We start from the raw sequence: 25930 nt of genomic DNA on the forward strand, positions 1-25930 counted from the left end.
TTTCACATGAATTGCAAGTCGAGCTGGAGATTTAAGCTTTAACACACAGAACTGTCTTGTCCTCTCAAAGAATTCCCTTTGAAATTAAAAATGTAGCTTTTCTATGTTTTGGGAAAAGGCAGAGGAAGACAACTTATTAATGGGCTGAATTCCCACTGGCAACAGGACTCTGATATCCACTGGACAGGACTGGGCATATCAGTGAACAGGAACAGCTTAATAAAACAATTCTAAAAAAAAACCTTTTAAGGGCCACTAATTCACCTGGAGCTTTAGAATCATGGAATCACTTTGGATGGAAAAGACCTTTAAGATCATCAAGTCCAACTATTGAGCTCTGCAGAATAACCTGTCTGATTCTAGAAGGTTTAGGCTGATTTAAGCCTAGTTTAACAGGGGAAGAAAAAGCCTGTGGGTCCAGCTGATTATACAGTTTGTTAAACTGTTGATTTAATGGTTAAATTTGGAAGACAAGACAAAGAAGGAATTGGTCCAAGGGAAAGACATAGTTCCAGTGTGAGAGTGATCCTGGGGACAGCAGCCACACACAGTTTGAAGGGCAGTGGTTTTCCTGCCTCTCATGAAGAAAAAAAACCCCACAGCAAAACAAGAACATTGGATATTTTCTTGCTTGCATCTGGGTCAACTGATCCAAGTTGCACTTAGGTGTTCATTAGTTGAAATATTTTATTGCAATCTGCCTTTTTCACTGAAGTTGTTTTTATAAAAAGTCAAAATGTAGCATTTTTAAGGACTCCATTGACCAAATCAAGTTCTTTTTCCCCCCCCCCCCAGTTGTTTTTCACTATTAGAAAGCAATCTTGACTTTTTTCCTCAGTTATACTTCTGGTTTTTAAAAAATTGGCAGTAGGTCTCTAGGAAAGCATCCCAAACAGATTTAACATAAACCTTTTTGAGTTTTACTTTTGTATTTTGTGATACTACTTCTGGGAGAAAACATAATCCGTATTCATAACTTTTTCTTCTTGATTTCATATTTCACTGTGACTCAAATTCCTTTTCATGTTAAGACAGGGAGTTTTAAAATATGAACCCATTATTTAAAAATGCACAGAATCAGGAACACAGAATTTGTTACACTTCATGCCAGGAACTGGACTTATCCTTGCACATCCCTTATTTACAGCAGCATAATTCAATTGCACCGTGAGATTTGGAGTTTGCATAGAAGAGCTCTTTGTCTCCAATACTGACAACTTCAATCTTTGACCTACTTTTGAAGAGGATTGATTTGGACCTTAAACTGCCTGTCAAAGGTTTTTTAAATGACCCATCCTGTCTATCCACTCAGCTTGTGAATTCATTCCTCAGGAGTTCAAAAGAGTTCAAATAAAACTGACAAATCCAATAGTCTGAGGAGATTCTGACTGATAATTTTGTGCCCAAGGTGTTTACTTGGGGATAAATCAATTGAAATAGGCTAAAAATTATAAAGACAACCAGACTGCTTTTCAAAATCACTCCCGTTTGCCTGCTTAATGCTTCTCTCATACACTTGATCCTTAAATACTTTGCCATTTTTCCTGAATTTACCTCGTGAATGACCATTCCAAAGGGACACTGGCAAAGAAACCCCCACCACAGATAGGCAGAATCCTTGAAAAGATCTGTTCCCATGTGCTTTAAGTGTACTGACAAAAATGCTCTGACAAAATCCATATTGAAAAGCAAAATGTCTACAAGCTAACTTATATTTCACTGGAAGAAAAAAAACTACAACAGGATATGTAAGGGAATTATTAATTTAAAAATTACTAAATAGTGATAAACACTGGAAAGAAAGTGGTCTAAAAGATAATTGAATTATAAGAAAACAAATTAAAAGGGTTATCTAAGGAAATTATAAGTTTAGAACAATTTCTCAATTTAGCCAAAAGTTAACCAGCTTTAAGCTGCAACAGGAACCACAGCAAGGCTGTCCCAGGCCAAAGACATCCCAGGGTGGGAGAGGATGGGGCAGTATTGTGAAGGAGAAAATTGCAAGGCTGCAGCTTAGATCAGCATCCTTGTAATTATTCTACATCCATAGGAAGCATACAGGCAGCCAAGAGCTCATCATTAAAATGCTGCAGCACAGCTGGAAACCTCAGCCAACAGCTCAGAAACTGCCCTGTGCACGGATTTATTTATTCTCTGGTAGGACACGGAGTGAAAAGCCCTTAGAAATGGCCACTGTCCTCAAACGACCCACGTGCCTTCAGCCAGAGCCCTTTAAAAAGGAAAAAAATGCAGATGACCACCCCCAGATTCTTGGGGTTTACTCTGCTCTTTCTTTAGATGCACAGATGGATCATTTTGGGACCTTCTGTGGGGCAAAATGAAAAGCCAAGGAAGAACAGAGCAGGCAGAACCTCGATAGTAACATCTCAGTAACTTCTCAAACATGGTGCTGGGGTTGCTGAGGGTTGCTGCTTCCCCTCCAGGTGGGACATTCATTTGGGTTTCCCTGCTGTTTCCCACAGACCTAATTGTGAGGGAAGTCGATCAAACTCAGCTAATGTTCAAGAGCCATTAGCACACCATGATAAGCAGACACTGGAGCACAGGAGCTGCAATTATTAACTACTGCTCTGCTCTAAAGAGAGCTGTGACTAAGAACCTTATCCAATGCCACATTTGACGACATAATACTACCCTGCAAAAGCCCCTGCAGCCTCTTCCTCTTTGTCCTATTTCTTCCTGATGAATTCCTCTGGGTGTGGTGCAGCCCCAGAGCCCCAGCCTGCCCTGGATAAAGTGTGGTGCACCACACTCAGGAACCATTCCCAGTTTCTGCACAGCCGTGCACAGGTATCCCTACAGGAGCCTGAAAGGAGGCTCTGCCTGCATTCCCAGAAGGGAAAACTGCAGCAGCCTCTGAGGATGAAAATAGCCAGAGCCAGGTTTTCACTGGGAGCTTCTTCTTCTTGCCACTGTTCAGGCAGGATCTTGGGCAATTTTATTCTGCTTTTTTTTTTTTTTTTTTTTTTTTTTTTTTTTTTTTTTTTTTTCTTTTGAGATTGGTGCCTGCATTATTCATCAAGGACCTCACTACCTTGGATCTTCTAACTTTTGGTTCTGCTGTTCAGCCCACAAATTACTGACAAGGACATAATTTGATGTGCAGAGCCAGAATTGGCATCTGGTCACTGTTCTGCTGTGTCATCTTGGACCTAAATAGGAAAAAGCTGACATCCTTGGTGCCTTCCTCCCTGAATGTTAGAGGTACTAGTTTCATAGTGGGGTGGGAATGGGATTCTTTTATTTGTCTTATGCAGCAATCTTCTGCAAATGGAATGCAGAAAAACCTGCATCCTAAATCACTGAGCTGCACTGCATAAAGAAATATATCCGGATAACTAAATCATTAAACTTGAGTAGCAGTGAGCAGTAGAGACCAAAATGGACATGAATTCTCAAACAGTCTCAAATGCTTGTTATTTCAAAAATTGGAATAGAAATAGAGCATTGTATGAGTGTGACTTTTTACAGAGCTGTGTGTGTGCTGAACTTTGTTCACAAGAACAGTGTCACTGATGTGAATAGGCCTGTCCTGCTAAGGACACACAGAATTCTTCCCAAATCCTCATTGGACACATTCCTAAGGGCATTATTACTTAAAGCTGCCTTTTAAATGACAGTCTCTCCTCAATGTTCTCAAAAATGAAATATCCAGTTATAAAATCTGACATTTCAAAAATCAGAAAGCACATGAGACAGTTACTAAATCAATACATTTCGAACATGTAGAATGAAAAATGTGAGTATTTTTTTCTTCCCTTCTATTTAATTATTTAAGTGTATAAATATTTGGTATCTCATCTGTCTGAAAAAAAGAGCAGAGGTTCAAGCTTGGCTCAAACGGTGTTGAGACAAATGTGAGCAGTCCCAAGAAATGGCTCCTGGGGCTGTGGGAGATGCAGAGGAGTGGCAGGTCCTTCATCATGGCAGGAATTAACCCAGGCAGGGGAACTTATACTCAGGGGGTCAGGGGCTCTTCTGCACCTCTCACATTCATCACTGGACACACTTTGCAATTCATGAGTGGAAATGCTTTCCCTGATGTGTCAGCGAGGAATTGTTCTGGTGCAAAGCCAGAACACGCTTATCTTTCTATGAAACTGGAATAAAGAGGAATAAATTCCACAGCTTATCTTGGCACCAGAGCCATCAGATTCACTGGCAAGAAATTCCCACCAGAGAACTGCAGCCTGGGTCTCCACATTTGATCTACTGCATGTCTGGCAAAGCACAAGCATGGTTCCTGCCCAAATCCAACACCAAAGGCGGAATTCTCCCTCAGTGTTTGGAAAGAGCCACAAGTGCAATTCATCTTTCTCTGGTCTCACTTTCCTATAGGCAACATGTCCCTTTGGTTTAAAATTAGAGTCAATGTGATGAAGATTTTTTTTAAACCACTGGATGGATCTTACTTTGTTATCTAGGAAAAAAAAGAAAAAAGAGGAAAAGTAACACCCTGACTTTCCAAAGTCTGCAGGTTGCATTAGAGTTCTACTTAGTAATTACAAAGATTTATGTTCCATCCTGCCCCAAATCCAGAGCTCATTGTCCATTCAACTTACACTGCTCTGACTTACAGTTCTCTGTATCCATTATCTTTAATAATAAGGAGCTGACTGCACTTAATGATTGAAGAGCAAGATATGATTAGCAATAGGAATCTGATTTATGAGAAAACAAACCCGAGTGTGGTTTTCATGTTTCATTAAAAGTATCTTAAATGTACTCCTTAATGCTGATTGATCTCACAGAGATGAGAAAATATTCTATTCCAAATTAATGGGACAAAATAATTCATCTTCTTTCTGGAGGGAACATTTAATATCATTCAGCATTTGGAGGGAGGTGGCATCATCACAGGGATTTCACCACCTCAGGTGAGGTTTCACTGTGAGCATTTATCCCAAACCTGCAAGATTTCCCACTGGACATGGAAAAATTCAATAGCATAAATACAAAACAAAATGCCATATACAACATTTTCTTTTCACATAAGGTCTTTCTCATCTTAGCAAAATTACCCAAAGCTGAAAAACAATATTGGTGAGTAAATATAAAGGCATTTTCCTTATGTTTGTCAAAGGAAAACTCCTTGATGACTCTGTTAATTTGCTATGAGCAGGAGATTACTGAGATATTTGCAAGATAAAGTTCCTTGTAGGATTTATTGAAAACAAAACAAAGCAGAAATCTATTTTTCCATTAAGCATTTCACTTTTGTTTGTATTGCAATAATTTTTTTCCTCTTTTTGAATTATTCATATTTGGATATAAAATATTCCTGCAAACCAATGCATTTAGGAATAATGAGTCTTGACTAGTTTCATTTTAACTCATTGTGCTTTCTGACCAGGATTATTATTGTTATTATTAAATGACCTTCTATTCAGTCTGTTGCTATGATCCATAAATAGAAATTGCCTAATGAGCATCTCAAGTATTCCACTGTGATTTCCATGCAGTTTATCCTGCGTTTGTATAGCTCTGATGACAACACCATTTAATCCACAGCAACAGCTCTGCCTGCTTCTTCTCCAGTCCCTTCTATGAATACAACCTTCTCCATTCCAGGCTGGAATCTTGTACCTTTACACTGTCTGAGAAATGCAGAGTGGCTGTGACATCAACTGAAGAATTAATTTGAGAACTTCAAGAGTTGCTCCATACCACAGCAACAGCAATAATTATTAGATTTTCTGATGAAAGAGGAAAAAAAAATTCCTTTTGCCGTGTTCTCATGTTCTACTTGTACAGGATTTGCATATTTGGTTTGCAAAGCAGCAGGGACAAATACACTCTCCAGTGTACTCAATCCATTTTTACCTATTTCAAAGAAAGAAGGTAGAGAAGAACAAAGGAAGAGATGCAGAGTTTCTGTCACTACTATGGAGAAAATAATGTATGTTCCATGAGGAATCAGCAGAGTTCTGGAGGAGGGGAGGCACATTCTTTCTAGAGGAAGTGTTATATGGTGACATTTTTGGTCAGAAGATAACAAGTGTGTTAGTGAATATTTTACTGGCACATCACCCTCACTTTCTATTTTGATTTCACACAGTTTTATTTTTCTCATGTCACACACATCACTACTTTTCCTGAATTCAGGAAAGACCAAGGCAAAGCCTGCCTACCGTTCTGACATCCCAGAGAGACAAGGTCTTGTCAGCGGAGCTGGTGACAGCGGTGCTGGAGAAGGGCAGGAACTCGATGCTGTTCACTGAGCCCTTGTGGCCACGCAGGGTGTATCTGCACCTCTCACTGCAAGAGAAGAAAACAGGAATGCAGCACACTCCACTCAGGGTAATACGATCAACAGACAACTTTAGGTGAATGAAGAACACATTTTGTGCATCTCCCCAGCTACTCTCTGGAAAAATGAACATTGACAGTGATTCCTCACCTCACAGTTACATAACCCAACCCATTGGTGTTTGCTTCCCAGTAATGAAGGCTGGAGCAGGAAGGTATAAAGAAATGAGAATTGGATTTTAAAAGATTGAATCCTAAGGAGGAACAATAAAAGCATCACTTAGTGTTCCCTGGGTGGATCCTCAAAAAACCTTGTTGATGCAGAACCAAAAGGGAATGTGGATGAAAAGGTGGGATCGAGACAGCACCATTTCATTTTTATAGACATGAAATTCCTTTTTTTAAAGAGAGATCTATTGGAGTGCCCACATGCACCCTGAAGAAAGCCAGTGAGTGCTGGCAACCTGGTTTTCCTCTCAAGGTGTGCACAAAGCCTTAGAGAAAGCAAGTGGTGCCTGGGAGCTCTTTACTGAGGGTAAACCCTCAGTGGACACCCCAAACCCCTTTTCCCTGAAGGAGAGGTCTCTGGCTACGGATGAACCACTCCAGTGGCCATCCTAAGCTCCCAGTTCTTAAAGCAGAGGCGGGGAAACTGAGGTGCACGCCAAGTATCGAGGTGTTCATCATGAACTAACAGCTCAGATGGAATTACCTGTGAAATGGTTCTGAAAGTTCTTTCAAGGCTTAAGACACGCAGCCACTGCACCGTCTCCCAGCTGAGCAACTAAGGAGTAACACCCTAGAGCTTTTGGGCTGCCTTTCTCACCTCTTTGCTTTGTTTTCCTTGAATGAGTTAATTTCTGGGACAACACTACTGGTCCTTCCCAGCTGAGGGGATGGACCTGATACAGGTGGAACTCCAGACAGGAAGCTTTTCCCATTGTAGGAAACTGGACACTACCACGATGACACTGCTGTGGAGCATCAGTTCTCTCACCAAACAGCCTGACCTTGGCTGTACAGCTGTAATCTTGTGAAAGCTTTTTGGGTTTTGCTTTGCCTTCTGTGTACACACCAAAGCAGAACATTCCTTAAGCTGAAGCCAAGGAGAGGAGAAGGAAGGGCCCATGGATACCCCATCCAGACAACACAGAACTCATTGTTAAACAAGGGCATCACTCCATGATTTCTTTAGATATATGTAAAACTTAAATGTGTGGTATTTGTATTGTTATATCCTATGAAAACACACAGGTAGGGGAGCATACTGTAGAAAAAACTAATCAATGTAAACTCAGTAGCAGTTCTATCCTGTTTGTTCAGCTGAGTCAAAAATAGCATGAAAAAATAAAAGCCAACAACTCATCATAAATTACTGCAGCTTTCAGCGAGAGCTCAGAATTTTATTCCCTGCTCATGTGATTCTGACAGTAGAAACACACCTCCGTGGAGCTGGCTGCTGAATATATCACTGGGGCTTGCAAATTAGATTACTGGGTGGCTCTTAACAGAGAAATTTCTTACAATATTTATTAAGGAAGCTGTCAGCATGGGGGAAGTTAAGATGTGATTTTTCTGCCTTTTTTTTTTTCCCTGCCTGTATGTCCCCAGAAGGCTCTCAGAGCTCCTCCTGGTTCTGTACCAGCATCACAGGAGATCAGTGTCTGCAGTGAGGGGCAGGCCAGGAGAGCTGCAAGGCTGGGATGGACACTCCCTGAGCACTGATCTAACACAGGGACTCCTCAGATCTGTTCTGGTGCTTTTCCATGTGCCATTCTGGAATGATATCCTGTGCTGAACACCAAGCCTGCCCCCACAAAGGCAGAGTAGAAGGGAAATAAGTAGCTTCTGAGGAGAAATATTATCCAGGAAATAGATTTCAAAGAAATATTAGATTCCACTGGTATCATTTTACAGAATCTATGCTTTTCTATTATAGATAATACATTATACCACCCAGTGTTATCTGTTATATAGACTACATGTATTATTTTGTCACAAGGACTCATTTTAAACTAGACATAAAGTGCTTGGCAGTTAGAACTCGGTGCACAAGGTATCTGATATTCATGATCCCTTGATATACAACAGTAAAATAACTTCAGTAAAATAATTCTTTTGTCTCACAGTTCATGGCAAAGTTTTACAACACAAATATGCCTTTTCTGTCTCAGATCTTACACTTTTATTTGTGCCTAGGAATGCCATTTTTTAAAGGTGCCAAATCATTTCCAGCTTGCATGTTCCAATGTAAAGGCTCAGAGCTGCTGAACAGTTTCTGACAAGGAAAATCCTGCTGCATTTTTTTTGTGGGCACTTTACATTTTTGAAAACATAGACAGCTTTCTATACCACAGTGTGAGAGTGGTTCCATTGGAAGAAAGGGGATATTTTCCTGTAATAACAGGGTGTGTCTATGCCCTCTTTAAAGGCTGGGGAAGAACAATGTCTTCAACCTGCTTAACTGGGCTTGGGATGAAAGAACACAGGAAAAGGGAGGCAGTTAAAGGAAAAAATATTTTGTTTGTCAGGCACTGATGTAAGATCTGGACCATCCCAGACAGGCTACAAGAACAGGCTTGTGAGAGATTAATTAGGTGCCAAAGCAGGAAGGCCCATTCAGAATCCCTTAGCAAGGTGAAAATGGACTGAAGTGATGGACCACGACAGCAGCAGAAGGGAAGGAAATTATTTGTACTTTTCTATCAGGAACACAAACACCCAGCCCTGATGCAGCCTCTCTCCTTCCCACTTCCCTATCACTGCACACTGATGAGCTCTGGCTCTCGAGATCTCATTTACCACTCTGATAACTGACGGACTGAATATTTCTGAGAACCTTGCCCCAATGCTACATAAAATAAATTCATCTTTCTGTCCAGCTGAGACATAATTTCAGCAAGATTGTCTTGTACCAGCTGTCTTCTGGTTGGAAAGGGCAACAATGTATCTAGATGTTCTTTTTCCACAAGAAAAGGAGCTGATATGAAGAGTAGATCATCACCCTGTTTTTTCATGGAAGCTCACGTTTCTATCCCATGGAACAAGTTTATCTACTTTAGAATAAATCTGTAGCATTTTTTTCATGGAAGCTCATGTTTCTATGCAATGGCAAAAGTTTCTCTACTTCAGAATAAATCTGTAGATACAGCCACTGAGTATTTTTCTCATTGTGAACACAGAGCCTCATGGTTATAAGCCACACAACCTCTGAATATCTTCATTCAGAAGACAGAGGGGATCATGTATGAACAGCAGGTTAGACACTTGCACAAATCTTGATGCCTCAAGAGGTTCTCAATAAATGCGCTCAGTATTTTGCAGATTGCATGCTCACTCTGACACCACTCCAACCTTCATCCTTCCCCTGTAATTAGTATAGGACTAATTATCCTCAATGGTTTCTTTCTGCAGTCAATTCCTCTCCCTTAAATCCAGGTGAGGTAATGATGTCCATCAATAAATCAGCCTTCATTCTACCTCAGCAGGTTTGGATGTTTCCTAAGAGTTTCAAACAAACATGGACAGATACTAATCCAGAAGCACATCTATGCCAGGAATGTTGCCTTCAATTAACTATACCAATACTGATATCATTAGCTCAACGGATTGGGAGATTTCATTTCTAGAGACTTCTCTTTTGAAAAATCACATTTCAGAATGCTCAATTCAAATTCCAAAGGGCTTTCAGTAAAACTGCATTGGAAACAGAAGATATGAAAGATTTCCACTTACATAAGACTTCAGTGAATATTCCCAGGCTCTGCACAAATGTAAAAGAGCAGCCAAAAAATGCACCAGTCAGATATTCCACCAACTGTGCAGTAATTGAAAGGGAACAGAGGCAGTGGGTAGATCCCTCTTGCCCTGCATACCTTCCCAGTAAAACTCAGGAAGAGCAAAGCAGTGCCCAGCTTGCCCTCACTGCCAGCCACACAGCAAACCACAGCCATGAGGCAGCCAACGTGTGGCCAATTCTTCTGCCACTGAAGTGTTTCAAAAAAAACCACCCCACATATGCATGCTGGCAAACCTATGGAATCTGGATTTTTTTTTGCCCCCTTTCTTGGCTTTTTTTTTTTTTTTTTTTTTTTTTTAAATGTTCAGCTGTTTGGAAAAACTGGGGGAGTGGAGGGTGATACCATTTCAGTGAGTGCTGAGGTAGCCATCTTTACGTATTTTATTTCTGTGCCGTATTGAATCTCAGCTCAAGCATGGTAATTAAAACTACTTAAAAAGCCAATTGAAATTAATGAGATTTTGAGCTTGTTCTTTGGAGTCAGTGCCTCTCCCACGCACCTTTTTCCATGCCTTCAGAGGAATTCATTAAATAATGAGTTCCCAAACAGGAACACCCAAACTGTACTATCTTTCCCCAAAACCACTCTCTGAAATAGAGCAAACACTAAACTAAACTCTCTCTCATGTCTGTTGGGAAATATTCTTCTGTGTGAGCTGCAATCAAAATTTTCAGGGCAAGTTACACCAGAAAGTCACCTGTTGTGAAGGTGTACACAGCATTTCTGAGGAAGATTTGTAAAGACACACCACAACCAGCCTCCAGTGCTCCTGTTGGGCTGCAATTGGAACAGTCAAAGGGAGAATTCTTCAACAAAACCTAACCCTATCACTTTCTCATTGTATGGCTCTATCTCCAAAATGTGTTTAAATTCTGCATAGAACTTTCCCAGCCAAGATCAATGGCCAAGGATAGCAAATGGGCTGGCTTAAGACATTAAAATGCCAGCTTGGTTTATGCTGTTATAAATGCATCCTATCATGTCTTTACATTTTATGACCTCTATTTTATTTCTAGGTAGCTTCACGTATGACACATCCAATTATTCATGTCAAGAATGTAAAACTACCAGTATTTCAGTAAAAAGTGCTTGCCATCATTTCTGACAGTGATTTTTTTCGACCATTATTTCACTAAATGTAACACATTTTCTGAGACATTGACATGTGAGGACACTTACTCTAGAAAGTACATTTGTCTCTGAAAAGATACATGACAGTATGATGCTGTCAATATGAAACACTTTGTTCAACTATTACCTATGTTTAAGAAAATGGAGCTCTTTTCCAGTTGTGAACATTCATTTGTGCCCTCTCTCAGACCAGTGTTTGACACTTGGAAAATGCAGTGCTAAAGGAGATATTACTGCAACTTCTGTGACCATGCAAACATTTCTCCTCCAGTATTTAGAAACATCTAGAAAGACAACACAAATACAATCCTTCTCTGTGTAATTTATTTTCATATTTAGCACTTGTGGAACGTTTTAATCTCTGCAAAACAAGGAGCAATCCCCTGATTGAAACAAAGCTCCAAGTCAGGCTTTCCCTGTCAAGGATCAGTTTGTAGAGCTACTCAGTTAGTAGAGCTACAGTTTCTCAATCTGGTGAAAGCTGGTGTCAGATGATTTTAATTTTTGCACTTTTGAAGTTCACACTGAGCAGAAGCAGGAGTAAGTATTAAACCCTGCTGCCATCACTCCCATCAGGGGCTGCTGTGAGCTGGGCACGAGGGGCTGAACCCCACAGGCACCGTGAGCAGGCCCCGCTCCTGCTGGAAGTGGCACCAGCTCTGCCACTGATGTCAGGAGGAGCAGGATGAGATCCAGCTCTGTCCCCACAGGAGCCTGACAGCTCACACTTTGCTCTGGTGCACAGTAAATCGAGCATGTAAAAGGAAGCTGTTCTCTGAAGGGGGATGGACTCAACTGGGAAGTGCAAAGGTGTGATTTTCCCCCTTCCTCTGTCCTTGTCTTCCTCCCTCTGCCAAAAACAAAGAAAAAGCTTCCCAACTAGGAAGGCTTAGCCAAGGAAGAAAGAACCCCAGGCATGATACATATGTTTCATCAGTGTTTTCTAGGTATATAAACAAACATTCATAACCTGACTCAGCATGTTGTAAGTCTGCTGTAAAATCCTGTAACATTCTTTTCTCAGACCTCCTTGCAAATAGTCGTACTGTTAAAACACAGAGCTTCTGAACTGGATCAAATTGTGTCCTCCCACTGACAGGACATAAGTCAATGTCAACAGTTACATTTTTGACTTGCTTGGTAAATTTTGAAAGGCTGCAGCAGTTTATTTTTGAGAGTGCAGATTTCCTCTCTGAGATCAAGCAAGGCTCTTTTCCCCTCCCTTCTCAGGAGATAAACTGAGCACGGCAGCTTTCCTTTAACACCAGTTTGTAAAGACTCAACTCTCACCAGCTCTGCTTCAGCTCCTGCTGAAAACTGCAATAAAAGCCACCAGGATTTAGTAGCTGAAGAGATTCCACCAGCTGCAAGAGGGAACTGCAGTCCCAACCCTCTCCTTGCCCTGCTGGGTTTTGTGCTCACACAGGACACACCTACACCTCCAGGTACCCTCCAGTCTGCTCCAAATCTCTCACATGCTTACTGTGAGCCTCTACTTTAGCAAAACTCCAAGAGAAGGACAGTGTCTGAACATGATGGTCCTTAAATGTGGGTCTTGTTTGATGAGGTGTGAGCACACAGAGTGCTCCCAGCCCAGCCCAGCCCAGCCTCATGCACTTTGAGAGCACCTCCGGAGGGTTAAAGCCTTCTCACAGCAGAGAGGTGGTCAAAAGCTTGTCCAGTCCTCCCCTTCCCACTCCACACCCTCCCATTCTGTGGTGCTCCCTCCACAGCCTTCTACCCCTGAGGCATTTGTGTGCTGTTAACAAGATACCCTGACAACAGCAACACCCAAACAGGATAGGAAAGCTATTTTATTGTGTAGGAAATTCATTTCATCTCCAGGGACCTTGCCTCCTTACATATTTTGCTGTTCTAAAAATTACTTCGTCCCATTTCTATAACTTGAAAGAGCCTCTTTGGCAAATAATACACAGAAAGGGAAAATTGAATGTACCTGAGAACAAAAAAATACAAAAATCCACATGCAGAACAGAAAAAGAGGGCAATGAATTACATTAAATGAAGTCTGATAGCTTGAACTTCAGATTCAGTGAGGTCTAATAGGGAGGGACATTTGGCAAAATTCCCCTAATAAATTTATAATTAACCAGCAGAAAGCGAGGCTCCAGTCAGATTTCTATTCTGCAGTGAAATTAGATAACAGCCAAATAATCACAGTCCTTGAAAGAAAGTGCTGTGAATGCAGGAGAAAAAGGTTGCAAAACTTCATGCTTTACCTGTGGGATTAAAGGGTTTATTTGCCTCAATCCCTGGTAATTTACGCAACACAATTTGTATTACTGGAAAAGTAGCCAATTATAACAGTGTATTTATTTTTCTGGCAGAACTCTACTATGTGTACTTAAGTAGAAGCTGTGTGTTTATTGAGAGTGTAGAAACTTCCACTACCAGGCAGACATGAAGATGCAGCACTGAGTTAAAAAATACTCTCAGACAAAAAAGCACAATGTTTTGAGGCTACCACTGTTTGCTGTGGTGTTGGACACAGGTCTAGCTGCCTGATGCCAGCCTGGGAAATAATATGAACTTTATTTTTTACCATGTTTCTGTATCAAGTGCACATAGGTAGTGGTAGGGTGGGCTTCACAGAACAAAGACTCTCCCTGTGCCATGGTTGGTTAGAACTCACTGGTACAAATAAGCAAAAAAGAAAAATAATAAATTACCTTTTGATGCTTGATTGATTCCCATACTAATCAAACTCAGTATCTATTTTGATAAACATTGATAATACTAAATATGATTGACAATAGCTTTATATGTTTTTGTGAGTGAAAAGCCCAAGTTATTGAATTAATAATATTCTACTTAGGCTTTCATTAGAAGGCATGAAAACTTTGCCAATAATCTATCTCCCTTTTTTATTGGCTTGAAACATGAATAATGAATCTGCTCATTATTATACTGAAGATTTAGTCTTTTAATGTCTTGCATTTCTTTGAACAGATGAAGTGTTCTAGGAGATGTATTATTATTTGTATTATTTTCTGATTCTAGATGAAGGGGTTTTGGTGTGAAACTTTAATTTTTTTAAAGGAAAGATAAAACAGTAAGACATAAAATCTCTACTTAAGAATGGTTTATGGTCTTTTTGTAAGATTGTAATATATTCTTCAGTCCCTTTTACTATGTAGGCTTGGCTGTAGCTCATCAAGGTATCTTTAAAATCTCATGCACAACAGCTGATTGTTGGCAGCACAGGGCACATTTCAGCTCATGGCAACAGCTGTTGCAAAAGCTCACTTTTCACTGAAATTGTGCTCCAAATCAATTTTGGTAACTTATCTCAGCAATTTTAGTACAAACAGAAGCCTGTTACTTACAATCCGGACTTTTCAGAAGTGAGATGCATTTTTATATGTTTCAAATTTGGATTATGTTTCATTGTACTTCCCCAAGGTTAGAGTTAGGTCAACAAAAATGACTTTGGATATCATGGGACAGAAGAAGACTTAGGCTTTTATATCCAAAATGTAGATTTTAAGTGTCCTTTTCATCAGCTTGGTCAAAACAGACGGAGTCAATTACAAGGTCTTGCTTGAAAATGTGCCTAACAGAGTGATGCCAGGGAATTATCTCAAGTAATCCTGACTTAATTAGTACTTCTCACCCCAGCTGCCAGTCAGAAACGATACATTTGTTAACACTACTCTAATGGGAATGTTCTGGGCATTCCCAGAACATCTGCAACACACCAGTGGGATTTGTTCCCACATTGGTACCCACTCCAGGCACCACACAGGAGCACACACCCTGCATTCCATATTTCAAAATCCAGGTTTAGTTCTTTCCTCTGCCTCTGGAAAATCAACAACCATGTATCAAACCATCCATTTGTGGCTATAGCTTCTAACTTTTCCATCAAGTCTGTCTGCATGCAGAAAATAAATTCCATCAGCCAAAGGAAAAGCTCTGTGCAGCTCAGTGCTCCCAGCACTTGGGGCGACACGATCTGAAGCACTTCCCTTCCAGGGTCAGCTCTTGTATTTCACAGTGATGGAATAAAATGCTGTTTCAGTCCTTCAGTCAGGAACTAGAACACAAACTCCTCCTTGGAAATGCCTGTGTCTCCCTTGCAACACACAGAAAACTGAGCCACCTATCCCAGAATTCCAAACCTCAGTCCAGGAGCAAGGTACACTCAGGTTCAGAAAGGTACATGGTTATTCTCAGATTATTTTTTGACTCTTACCCTCACTCAGCATTTTCTGCAAATCAAGTTTCCTCAGGGGATTTTTTTGTTGGACAGGTGAAGACAGGAGCATCAGAAATCACTTATTGAAACCCAGTCTTGTTTCATGAAACAATTATCTCCTCCCCCCTCCAGGCTCAGGGGTCTGAGCTAATCAGATCAGCACAGGCTCAGTAATAATGAAATAGCTGTAACCCATTTAAGCAGACATTTAACAGTGCAGGACACAGAGTGTGTTTGCTGCTCAGCAATTCTGCCACTGAATAAGCAAAGCTTCTCCCCTGTGACAGTGGGTCCTCCTCAATTACCACATCAGCTGACAAAATGGCCTCAAAGCTGAGCTCATGGCCTGCTCTACGTTCCCTATGAAGCTGCCATGATCTTATTATTTGAGTTTTTTGGTGTTTTTTTTTTTTTTATTATTTTATTTTTATTACAAGAACTTTACCTCTAAAACTACTGCCTTTTCAGGCTAACCCTGAACAAGTAAATGCAGATGTCTCAATTCTTCCTTGCTTGTGAAAGACAACAGCACACGTATGTTTTGATGGATCACTGTCAAGTGATTTCATTTTTCGTGTCTGTATATTAAGGCTTACGTGAGAACTATTTGAACAGGTTATTTTACAGTTTTAGGCTTTTGCTGTTGAAATAAAATATTGTGGAGAAGATGAGCCATCTGCACTCCACATTCAGATTCCCTTTATGGTGCATTCCAACCGCCCTAAAGAATTTATTTCTTTCATTCTCTTCCTTGTCATCATTTATTTCATTCTTCTACACAATCATGTTAATAAATAAAGAATATGGCATTATATGCACAACTACTGACTGGTGAGACATAACACAGAAAATAACAAATGTGACAATGAAAAACAAATTTGAAATATATTTACACCAGAAGACCAGATAAACTTATTACATTATGCTGGAACACACATTTTCTTTGTGAGGTTGATCTGATCTATTGCTTCTGAAAACTCCCAGACAATGTAAAAAATATTTGTTTTTAACAAGAGTTTAAGTCTGTAACAGTGGATAAAAGCACACTTTCAAACAATGTCACTCCTGTAATACTACAGCCTAAAATACCTCACTAAAGCCTACTATGTTCATCCCATAAAGCTCTATCATGTCATATTCTCTATAAATTTACATATTTAGGATGAGATTTCCAAGCTGCCTGGACAATGCAGAGTCTGAGACTCCTGCAGCTGTTGGGTGCCCATATAATGGGATTTTCCCACATGACAATGTGGCTGCACCAACACATTTTCAATCAAACCCTCATGCTCTTTGAAAGCTCCAGCTCTGGGTGCATTAAGTGAAGGGTTAGGGTGGAGCAGCTGCTGAGGGAGAACTTTTTCTGTGAACTCGTTCAGAATTTCTTCTCTGCTGTCATCAGAATCAGGGAGCAGCTGATGAGGAGAATAGGAAGTGGCTCTCGGGCTTCTGTTTGCTGGGAGCTGCATTAAATTGCACAATGGATGACCCAGGTCTGCACTAGCACAAAATTCTTGTCTTTCTTCAAAAAAGAAAAAAAACCACCACTGTTGGAAAACTACCAACAAAAGGGAAAAACTGAAACAAGAACTATACAGGAGGCCAGCAGAATAAATTTAGAGAACTCAACTAGGTCCACACAGTTGCCATAAAACTGACTCAAATCAGCTTTTAGCTCTCAAAAAAACAACCAAACCCAAGTCCAGCAAATCCCCTGCACCCCAAAACAAACCAAAACTCCACCATTATTTTACCTCAGATCCATCTGCTTGTCTAGCTCACAGTGATGAAATTCTATATAGGATTGAGAAAGCAGTACTGGCATGTCATAATTTAATTTCAGTACCTTTAAAATTTTTTTTTGTGTGTATTAAGTTAGTATTTTTATATTTATTTTTGTCTTTAATCCCAACCCATGTGCATAAAAAGCACTGTGACTCTTGTTGGATGTTAGTTTATTTTCCTCCACATTTTAAATTTACTGAAACTTCTTTAGACCTATTAAACAAGCAAATTCTTTTTGAAAACAATACAAGGCTGAGATGCAATAAATATAAGCCCTTCAATATTTAAGTGAGGAAAATGAATTTCAGTGTGCTTTCAAATTGGTTTTCTTCAGTGCAGAGTTTCTTTATTTGTCCAAATAAAATAGATTTGAGTGGGTGCAGCTTTAAGGAGTTATGCAGCACTATTCAATGGCTTTGTGAACTTGGGAAGGTATTATGTATTATGTATTATGGATTTGCTGTGCTCTTAGACATGGATCCACAACAAAAACAGTGTCGTTGGAGGTTCTCTAATGGGCATCTACTGGAGTGAAGAATAAAGAGCCTGGTCCACCCACTGAAGCTACAGGTACAGGAATGTTTGTTCAGATCAGTGCCTGAACACATAATGGGAAGAGCTGAATTCCCAGGGATACCTCCCACCACTTTGATCTGCTATTGTCTCACCATTTTTAGCTAATGCACCACCCCCATTCTCCCAAAAAAGAGCTAGAAAAGGGCTGGATTTCCCTTTGCCAACAGCTGGAGAAAGGAAAATATTAACTTGAAACACAAGAACAAAACATAAGAGTAGTGATTTAGTCTCTGCCTTTCCTACATGTCAACAGTTTGGTTTACTTTCCTTTTTGTTCCAACTTTCCCTGTTAAGAGCATGATTTTCTATCAATATAATTACACCTGTGTGATCCCATTGTGCACACAAAATAAGTGTCACTGGATGAGAAGAGTATCCACTGTTCTCCAGGGAAAGAGAGGCCTTTGCAAGATACTCCTGAAATCTCCAGCTGCACATAGCAAAGCTCAGTTTACAATTGAATATGTAATCAAAGTACTGTCAAGCCATGAGTGATAACCTGATATGGATCACTTAGAAGGCTGACACACTTAGAATTAGGTTTTCATCAACCCACAGTGCCAGCTGTTAACTTCACACCTAGTATCTCAGTGTCCCCAAACCCTCATTTCAATCTTAAACCTTCCAAAGTCAGCTAAGATCCATATCACTATGAAACAAACACTGATATTAAAAAAAAAAAATATTCTAAAAAGGGCTTTTAAAGGAGAAGAACACACAGAAAAGAAGTATTTTTACTTTTTCCTTTGAATTTCAGAGCAGGGATATGAGTGTGACTAGAGCTGTGTTCCCAGTGTGCAGCAACCTCCCATGCCTTTTATGCCACAGAAACACTCCGTGACTGTCTGCTCTGTATTAAATAATTCACAAATTTTGTTGACATTTTACTGCAGTCTCCATATTAAGATTCCATTATCTAGAATGTTTGTGTTGGTGATAGAAATATGCTTGAAAGAGACACTAAAATATAAAGAAATTCATTGGGTTTGCATCAAGAGGGTAATTCCAATACATATTTAATAGGTTTCCTACAGACACACGCCTTTGCAGGCTCTGAGTTCAGTAAATAGATGCATAAAAATTGTCTTGCAGATGGTGAATTGATTCCTAGCTGGGAAAGATATTGGTCAGCCTAGAACAAGATTTTTGTGTGATGATGTGTCTCAATTCACATCAGAAAACCTACAAACATTGAAGTGCAGAAGGAAAATTGCCAACATTTTTATTTGCTTCACCTGATCTTCACCTCCACCAAGGCAAAATCCCCATTATTTTCCTGGGAAGTGTCAGAGGGGTTGTGTCTGCTGTATTCACAGGCTTAACCACTTGGACCACACAGGAACAGACCTTACAGGTCTCAGCCTGCTTTAGGATTTGGAGATCTGTCTCAAAGAATAACCCACAAAGGGCACCAGAGAGGCTGTGTTACTTGTATGAGGTCCTACAACTTAGGGGAGTGTAAAGAGTGAGGATAGAAATGAGCCCCAAGTTTTTGAAAACTGCCACAGAGGAAAGAAATCACTATTGGGCTGGAAACAGTATTATTCGTTTGAAGGAAGTACAAACACAATTCAGTGTCTTCTAACATCAATTAAAGACCCAGGGCACTTTTTGTATGCAAGAATTAATTGTTAAAGGTCTAAGATGTGACTTGTGTTTATTTTCCAGCTGAGGCTAATCAAAGATGAATAGAGTTTGCTCTAACAGGATGCACAACTAGAGTTCCTCTACTTGGGAGAGAAAATAATCTTGTGTAACATTTGAACCCTTAAAAGAAAACAATAAAATGGAAGAAAAATAAAACCCAAAAGCATCACACACACACATATCTGAAGACTGCCTGGAGCCAAAACTCAAAAAATTAGAGGAGGATTTTACATGTATTAAGGCATCCACTACAGCAGACTTTTACTTTGAAATCAAATGACCAATGCATCTATTTCAAACCAGAAGACATCAGCAACTCAAAAATATTCACATTCAGGTGGATGTGGATATGCCTGTCAGAGTATTGCTGCTTATGAATAGTAAGATATATTCCTGCTCTTTTTAGGTCACTGGGAGACAAGAAGAGAAATAACCTACAATTACCTGTGCTGCAGCATGTGGGGATTTTGGGTGACAGTGCTCCACTTGAGCACGGATCACAGACTGTGTGTATTATTTACACTTACTGGTACTGACAGGATGTGGGAGTGATGATGAAGATACAAAATTAATGAGCTGTTGCCTTCCCTGAGTTCTGTAATAGTATCTGACAATTTTCAGTGCTCTGTGAATTACTCTCTTGGTACAATTAATTTCTGGTTTGGTGGAGATGCTGTAAGTCAGTATTTCTAGGAGAACAGCTTAGGTAAAGAAAGCCTGCCAGTAATGAGTGACTGTAACGTGAGAGAGAAAGAAAACATTTGGATAATGAGCCTGGATGTGGAGTGGAAAACTACAATCTGACTTCAATTGTGCTGAGTGCCTGCAGTGCTGAGCCTTTGCATTTGAGTTCTGAATCTAGGACAGTGGAAACACCCTGTCAAGATCTAACATTTTGCAGGTTATAATACCTGCACACTTGCAAATAGGACAGAGAGAGAAAAAGAACCAGTGCCTGAGCTTCGTCTAGTGCATACAATCCCAGCAGACTCAGCTTTTTGGACCTGCCAGCTGCTCTGGTTGAGATTTGGTGGAAGGAAGCCTCAGTTTTATCTCCCTCATTCCTCCTGCTCCTGAAGTAGCTTCCAGGGAATCGAGGAGATGTTTGGACATCAAGCACAAAGGTGTTCAACTTCCAGAGGGGCACATTTACTCACCAGCTCAAATAAAGCTTCCTGCTGTCCAACAGGAGCCTCTCAGCCAACTACAGATAATTTAGGAAATCTGACCTTAAGGAGGAGAACTAGAACATAAAGAACCCCTACCAGTTGCATCTAGTATGTTTTTTCCAAGCCATACTGAATGCTGAAACAATGGAAGCAAGGAACCTTATGAGATCAGAAAACTACACACCCTTTTATGTAAATCAAGTACAACTTTCTCAACTATCTTCTCATAAAAGAAATACTATGTAGAGTTCAGGTAAGCCTACAGAACTCAGACATTTTAGAAAGCAGCTCTATTTTCAGCTTCAGTTTTAAAAAAATTAAGTAGTAACTTGATTTTTCCCCCCTCATTAATCAAAAACTGCGCAGTTCAAGAACAGTAGCAGAAATCAGAAAGCAAAGCACTTACATTTCTGTGTATTCAATGCTTTAGGAAAAATGTCAAGATATTCCGAATTAAAAAGGAAAATTATCACTTTAACTACTAAGCTCTTCAAATATGCCTCCTGTGCACAGGCTAAATTGCCACAGATGCTTCCAGTAAAAGCCAGAGAGAATATGGATTTATCTAGACCAGTAGCCAACAGCCACCACTACAAATATTTTAGCAGAAGTTACAAAACTCCTGTCATGTTTTACAGAGTAATTAATAATCACACAAACATCTGTTTCTTATGGATCTATATCATTACTGAAAATCCAATACTGATTTACTTTCTTCCCACTCAGTAGGAAGACTTGAAGACAAAGAATCTTGACATACTTTTATCATCCCCAAGGAATTCAAAGACAGGGTTTTAATGATGGCTTCATTTGTAACTCACCCTATGGCCTCCAGTAAAGCCCTTCACCTCTTTGTTTATTTCACCAGACATAAATAATGGTATGGCTTGACCAGCTTAGGCATTCCATGGAAATCAGCTAAGATTTTTCTGGCCTTTGGGGCCTGCAAATATGTGATCATAATAAACATTTCTCATTATTGATGCATGTTGTCTCATACTATAGCCACAATGTGATTTAAGTTTACAACATGGAGTTCAAGCTACACTTCCTGTGAAGTTTTGTACTTTAAGCTTCATCTTATCCAGTGTTACGAAGATTTAGCCATATCTTCCCCTTAACTGAATAGCTCTGCTTTGAATATAATCTTTTCCTTGATAATTCGCATTTTCAAATTTATTTTTTACAATTGGCTCTCTGGGAGTTATATCAACGAGATTTTAGACATTCCTGATCCTGAAAAATGTATTATGGAATTGTAGCATAATTATAAATTTGGAGGCTTGGGCATAGGCTTGGATTTGATTTGAAGGATTAATAGCAGCTTGTCTCTCCAGTGCTCCTTGGAGGATTCCAAAGGGAATTCTCCTTTATCAAAATGGCAAGCACTTCCTGCTGTGCTGTCAGGAGAGACATTACAAACTACCCAAAAATGGTCCTTCCACATTTCCTCTGAGTTCTTCTACCTGCCTTCTAATTTCCTGGAGGACATTTGTCTTCTCTAAAAAGAGATTAGCTCCACTTTTACTGGAATCAATTAAACGTGGGATCTGGCCAGAAGAGCTTGTGGCTTGTATCCCACCGAGCAGCCAGTCAGACACGTGTCACCTCAAATGGGCAAGGACTGGCTACACACACTCACCCTGATTCAAAAGGTGAAAATACAGCTTCATTTTGAACATAGGAAATCTTTGGGATCCTTCAGAGGTGATTTTTCAGGATCCTGATACAGATGCATTTGGTGTGGTGAAAAAGCCCTACAAATCTGCGAGTAAATATTGCATTTCAAAGCTGTCCATTGCTTTAGGGAAAAGGAAGAAAAAGATACAGAGTATGAATAACAAGGATGGCAGGAAAAGCCAGTCTAAACCCTAGGCTTTGATAGTACAAAGCAAAGACCAGTCCACTTGGCAACTCCAGCTATGTTAAATCATTACTTTAGTGAAACTAGAGAAAAAAAACCCACCCCAAAGTACAACAACAGTTTAAAATCAGCTTAACCACGTCCTGCACTGCACACACTCAAGGTGTGTGCTAATAAAACACATGCAGTGCTATCGTTGCATGGTATCATTCCATAGCATCATTCCAAGGAAAGCCATAGCTGACAAGGGGCTTCTAATTAAACTGCATCCATCCCTGCTTCATTTCTTTGAATACTAACCCTAATTTTTCCAAAATTAATTGCTTCTTATGAGAAGACACAAAACTATAAACAACAGTTACCAAATGGAGAGAAGTCACAAGAGGAGATAATTTTAATAGGGTCTTTGGAGCAAAAGAAGGAATTATTTATATAAACTAGTAATTAATGTCAGATACATCTGACTCTTGGGCAAAGAAGTGAAAATGTCCAGTCTTGTTGCAGAGAAGCAAAAAGCATCAACAATTTTTTTAATATATTAACACCTCAGTAACAGGACACTATTCTGGAGGTTTTACAGGAGAATCAACAATAATCATGATTAGTCACTTCTAACATTTGCACCTGAACAAATGCACCAACAGATACTAGAAACGACTGAAGACTGGGGTGAACACATGTTTTAAAATTTTAAAATAAAATTTGATTATGGGAAAAATTTCTATGAGTAGACAAAAATTCCATGTTAATGGAAAAGATGATGGATTATGGAACAGAAATTACTCCAATTCACAAACACTTCCTCACTCTGGTCTCTGCTGCAGGACAGCACAATTGCATTTCTTGCTGGCCTCATTCCACATGTTTTGTACTACTGAAAGGAAGTAGAGAAAAATGGAGAACTGGTCTAATGAGTGCAGAATGGATCAACTGGAGAAAACCAATTCTGACTGTCCTGACTGCTGCAAACAATTTCTCAAGCTCAAGGCATAAATAACAATGTTTGCATTTAACATGCGGTGTAGAGCATATGTCTGCACAGCTAAACAACCACCTGTGTTTGCATGAGATGTATGACGCTCAGCTTGATTTGCATATCAGAGATCAGGCTGTAAATCTCTGATGATATTTACCACCGGATAATTGAAATTAATCCTGCCAAAATGACTTTGACAGTGCTGAATTTATAGTCTGAGAAAACACCCCTGGAACTGGCTGCTGCGCTAGAACATAACTGCCTGCATATTTTCAACCTGAGCTATGCTGCTGAATAAAATCCTGGCCACAAATGATAAATCTGTCCCTTTCTTTTCCAACTTCCTATTTCCATAATCATTAGGAAGTGGGGATAATTTTGAAGGTTAGATATGTCCCTGTTTTGCTGTTTTGTTTTGGCTTGATTTTTTCTACCCATGGCAGGCACATGAGTTACCTTTCTTCCCTGCACTCCCCTTCCCAATGTTACGCCATTTTCTTTTTAATTTCCTTTAAAAGCAACCAATTATCCCAGCAGAGAGCATCAGGAAGTTTCAACAACAGAACTCAGACTCCCTTGAGTCCTTCAGTAACTCAGATCATGGCTGTGTCTCAGCTTGTGTCTGTGTTTCCAGGGAAAAAGGAAGGGGCTTGGATTTTTGTTTCTTTGCTGTTTTATTTCTTAAACTCAGCTTGTATCTTTAAATAGAAGGCACATAAGTTGCCTGGAAGAACACAGTTTACTACAAAGCTACCTTACATTATCCTCCTGGTAGGAATGTCATTTGAGGCTTGACATATGATTGAAAGTTTCATTAAACACAGAAGAAAACCATTTCTGAATAATTAAACCCCCAAAAAAACCAAAACCCCAGCAGTAATTTCATGTTCTAAGAAAATAAAATTCAAATATTTAGTAGGCAGAACTTTCTCATCATTGTCATTGGCAAAGAGCTATAATTTATTAAACTGTAATTTGTGAAAACTGCTGGCAACCTTTTCCTATTCAAGAGATGCTGTATCTTGAATTCTTTGGACTCCAATAAGGGTTTTGATGATTGTGCAAATTACACCTTGGATTTTGGTGCTAAAAGATAGCAAATAGCCTCCCCAGTTTCTTAACACCAAGTTTGCAACTACAGGGAATGCTATATGTTTTCCAGAAGCAACATTTATAGAAAAGTATGTTCCTAATGTATAAAAGAGGCTTTTTTGAAACTCAGAAATAAAAAGACAACTATCACCCACTACAGAAATGGATGAATTCTTATTTGTAGCATTTATTTAAAACATATATCTTTCAGAAAGGTGACAGTGATAACTCTGATATCCTTCTTGCTTTTCTTCCCCTACAATCTGCTGCTTTCCAGGCTCATTCAATTTGAAAGCAGGCATCCATCCAAATATGTAATATTAAGGAAGAAAGACAGCTCTCATTTATAAAATCTTAATTCCTTGTTAGTGGAAAGAATAAACCCACTAGTTTAACTGTGATCACTGATTATTATCCTCCCACAAGAATGTTATCTTGGGCTCAGTCTCCTGCTCAGAGGTTGTGGGATCTGTGGTGCCCTGTGAAGGCTGACCTAGAACAGAGGCCAGACAGAGTTAAAGAATAAAGTAGGGATTTGTTAAAAGGCCTTCATGGATCCACCTTGGGCAGTGCAAGAGCCCAGCCAGGGCTGCACACAAGATGAAGCAAAAAGGCCACAAAATGGACAACTGGTCACAGGGTCTGTCACTTTTATAAGTTCTGCTCCATTTGCATATTGGAGTTAATTGGAGTTAATTATAGCTTTAGCCTATAAAGTCCCATCCTTCTTGTTTTTCCTCCCTTCCTTCCAGCATCGTTTATGGTCTTGAGCTTGAAATTTGGATCATTTGTCCTCGGTCCCCAGCTGGAGAAGGAATTGTTTTGTCTCCCTACTCTGTGAAGAGAGCTCACCACCCCCTACTATGAAGCTCAGAAGTACACACTAAAGCAGTACAGAATCTGGAAAATATAAAAGCTAAAACCTGAGGCATCACATGGACAGGGAGAACGCTGATGATGGCACGTGGATGAGCATCTGTTCTCTGGGGATGGGGAGACAAGTAACTTTCCAAGCATCATAAACCATGGAAGACCTGCTCCATGTCCCTGTGTCACACAGCCCCAGGCTGTCAGGGAGGCTGAAGGAGGGCACACATTGCTGTGGTGGCCAGCCCAGCTGGCTGTGCTCACACCAGAGTGCTCCAGGTTCGTGGCACATTTCCAGGGGACACCCTGGGAACAGCTGGGATTAGTGCTGCACACACAGCCAGGTAGCTCAGCAACCAGCACTGCCAAGCCCAAAGTCATTGCAGCCTCTTCTGTAGAGCAGCTCCAAATCTAACAGCAGCAATTTAACAATCCAATGAAAACCACCAGCTCGTTAATGTGTCCATAGCCTTCCCTAATTTCCAAATCTTGCCATACATCCTGCACAGGCTGATTTTTCACTTGAATGAGCCA

At 40.0% G+C, this 25930-nt stretch overlaps 1 protein-coding gene across 1 annotated transcript in view; it reads right to left on the minus strand.

The window, feature by feature from the left end:
• The window catches only part of SPAG16 (sperm associated antigen 16), a 363638-nt gene that overhangs the window by 144096 nt on the left and 193612 nt on the right, over positions 1–25930 (minus strand). Inside the window, exon 13 of the mRNA XM_030278464.4 lies at positions 6153–6279. Within this exon, the coding sequence (XP_030134324.4) occupies positions 6153–6279 (127 nt within the window). The remainder of the gene's footprint in view (positions 1–6152; positions 6280–25930) is intronic.

Source organism: Taeniopygia guttata, chromosome 7 (genome assembly GCF_048771995.1).
Source record: "Taeniopygia guttata chromosome 7, bTaeGut7.mat, whole genome shotgun sequence".
In the NCBI taxonomy this organism is placed as follows: domain Eukaryota; kingdom Metazoa; phylum Chordata; class Aves; order Passeriformes; family Estrildidae; genus Taeniopygia; species Taeniopygia guttata.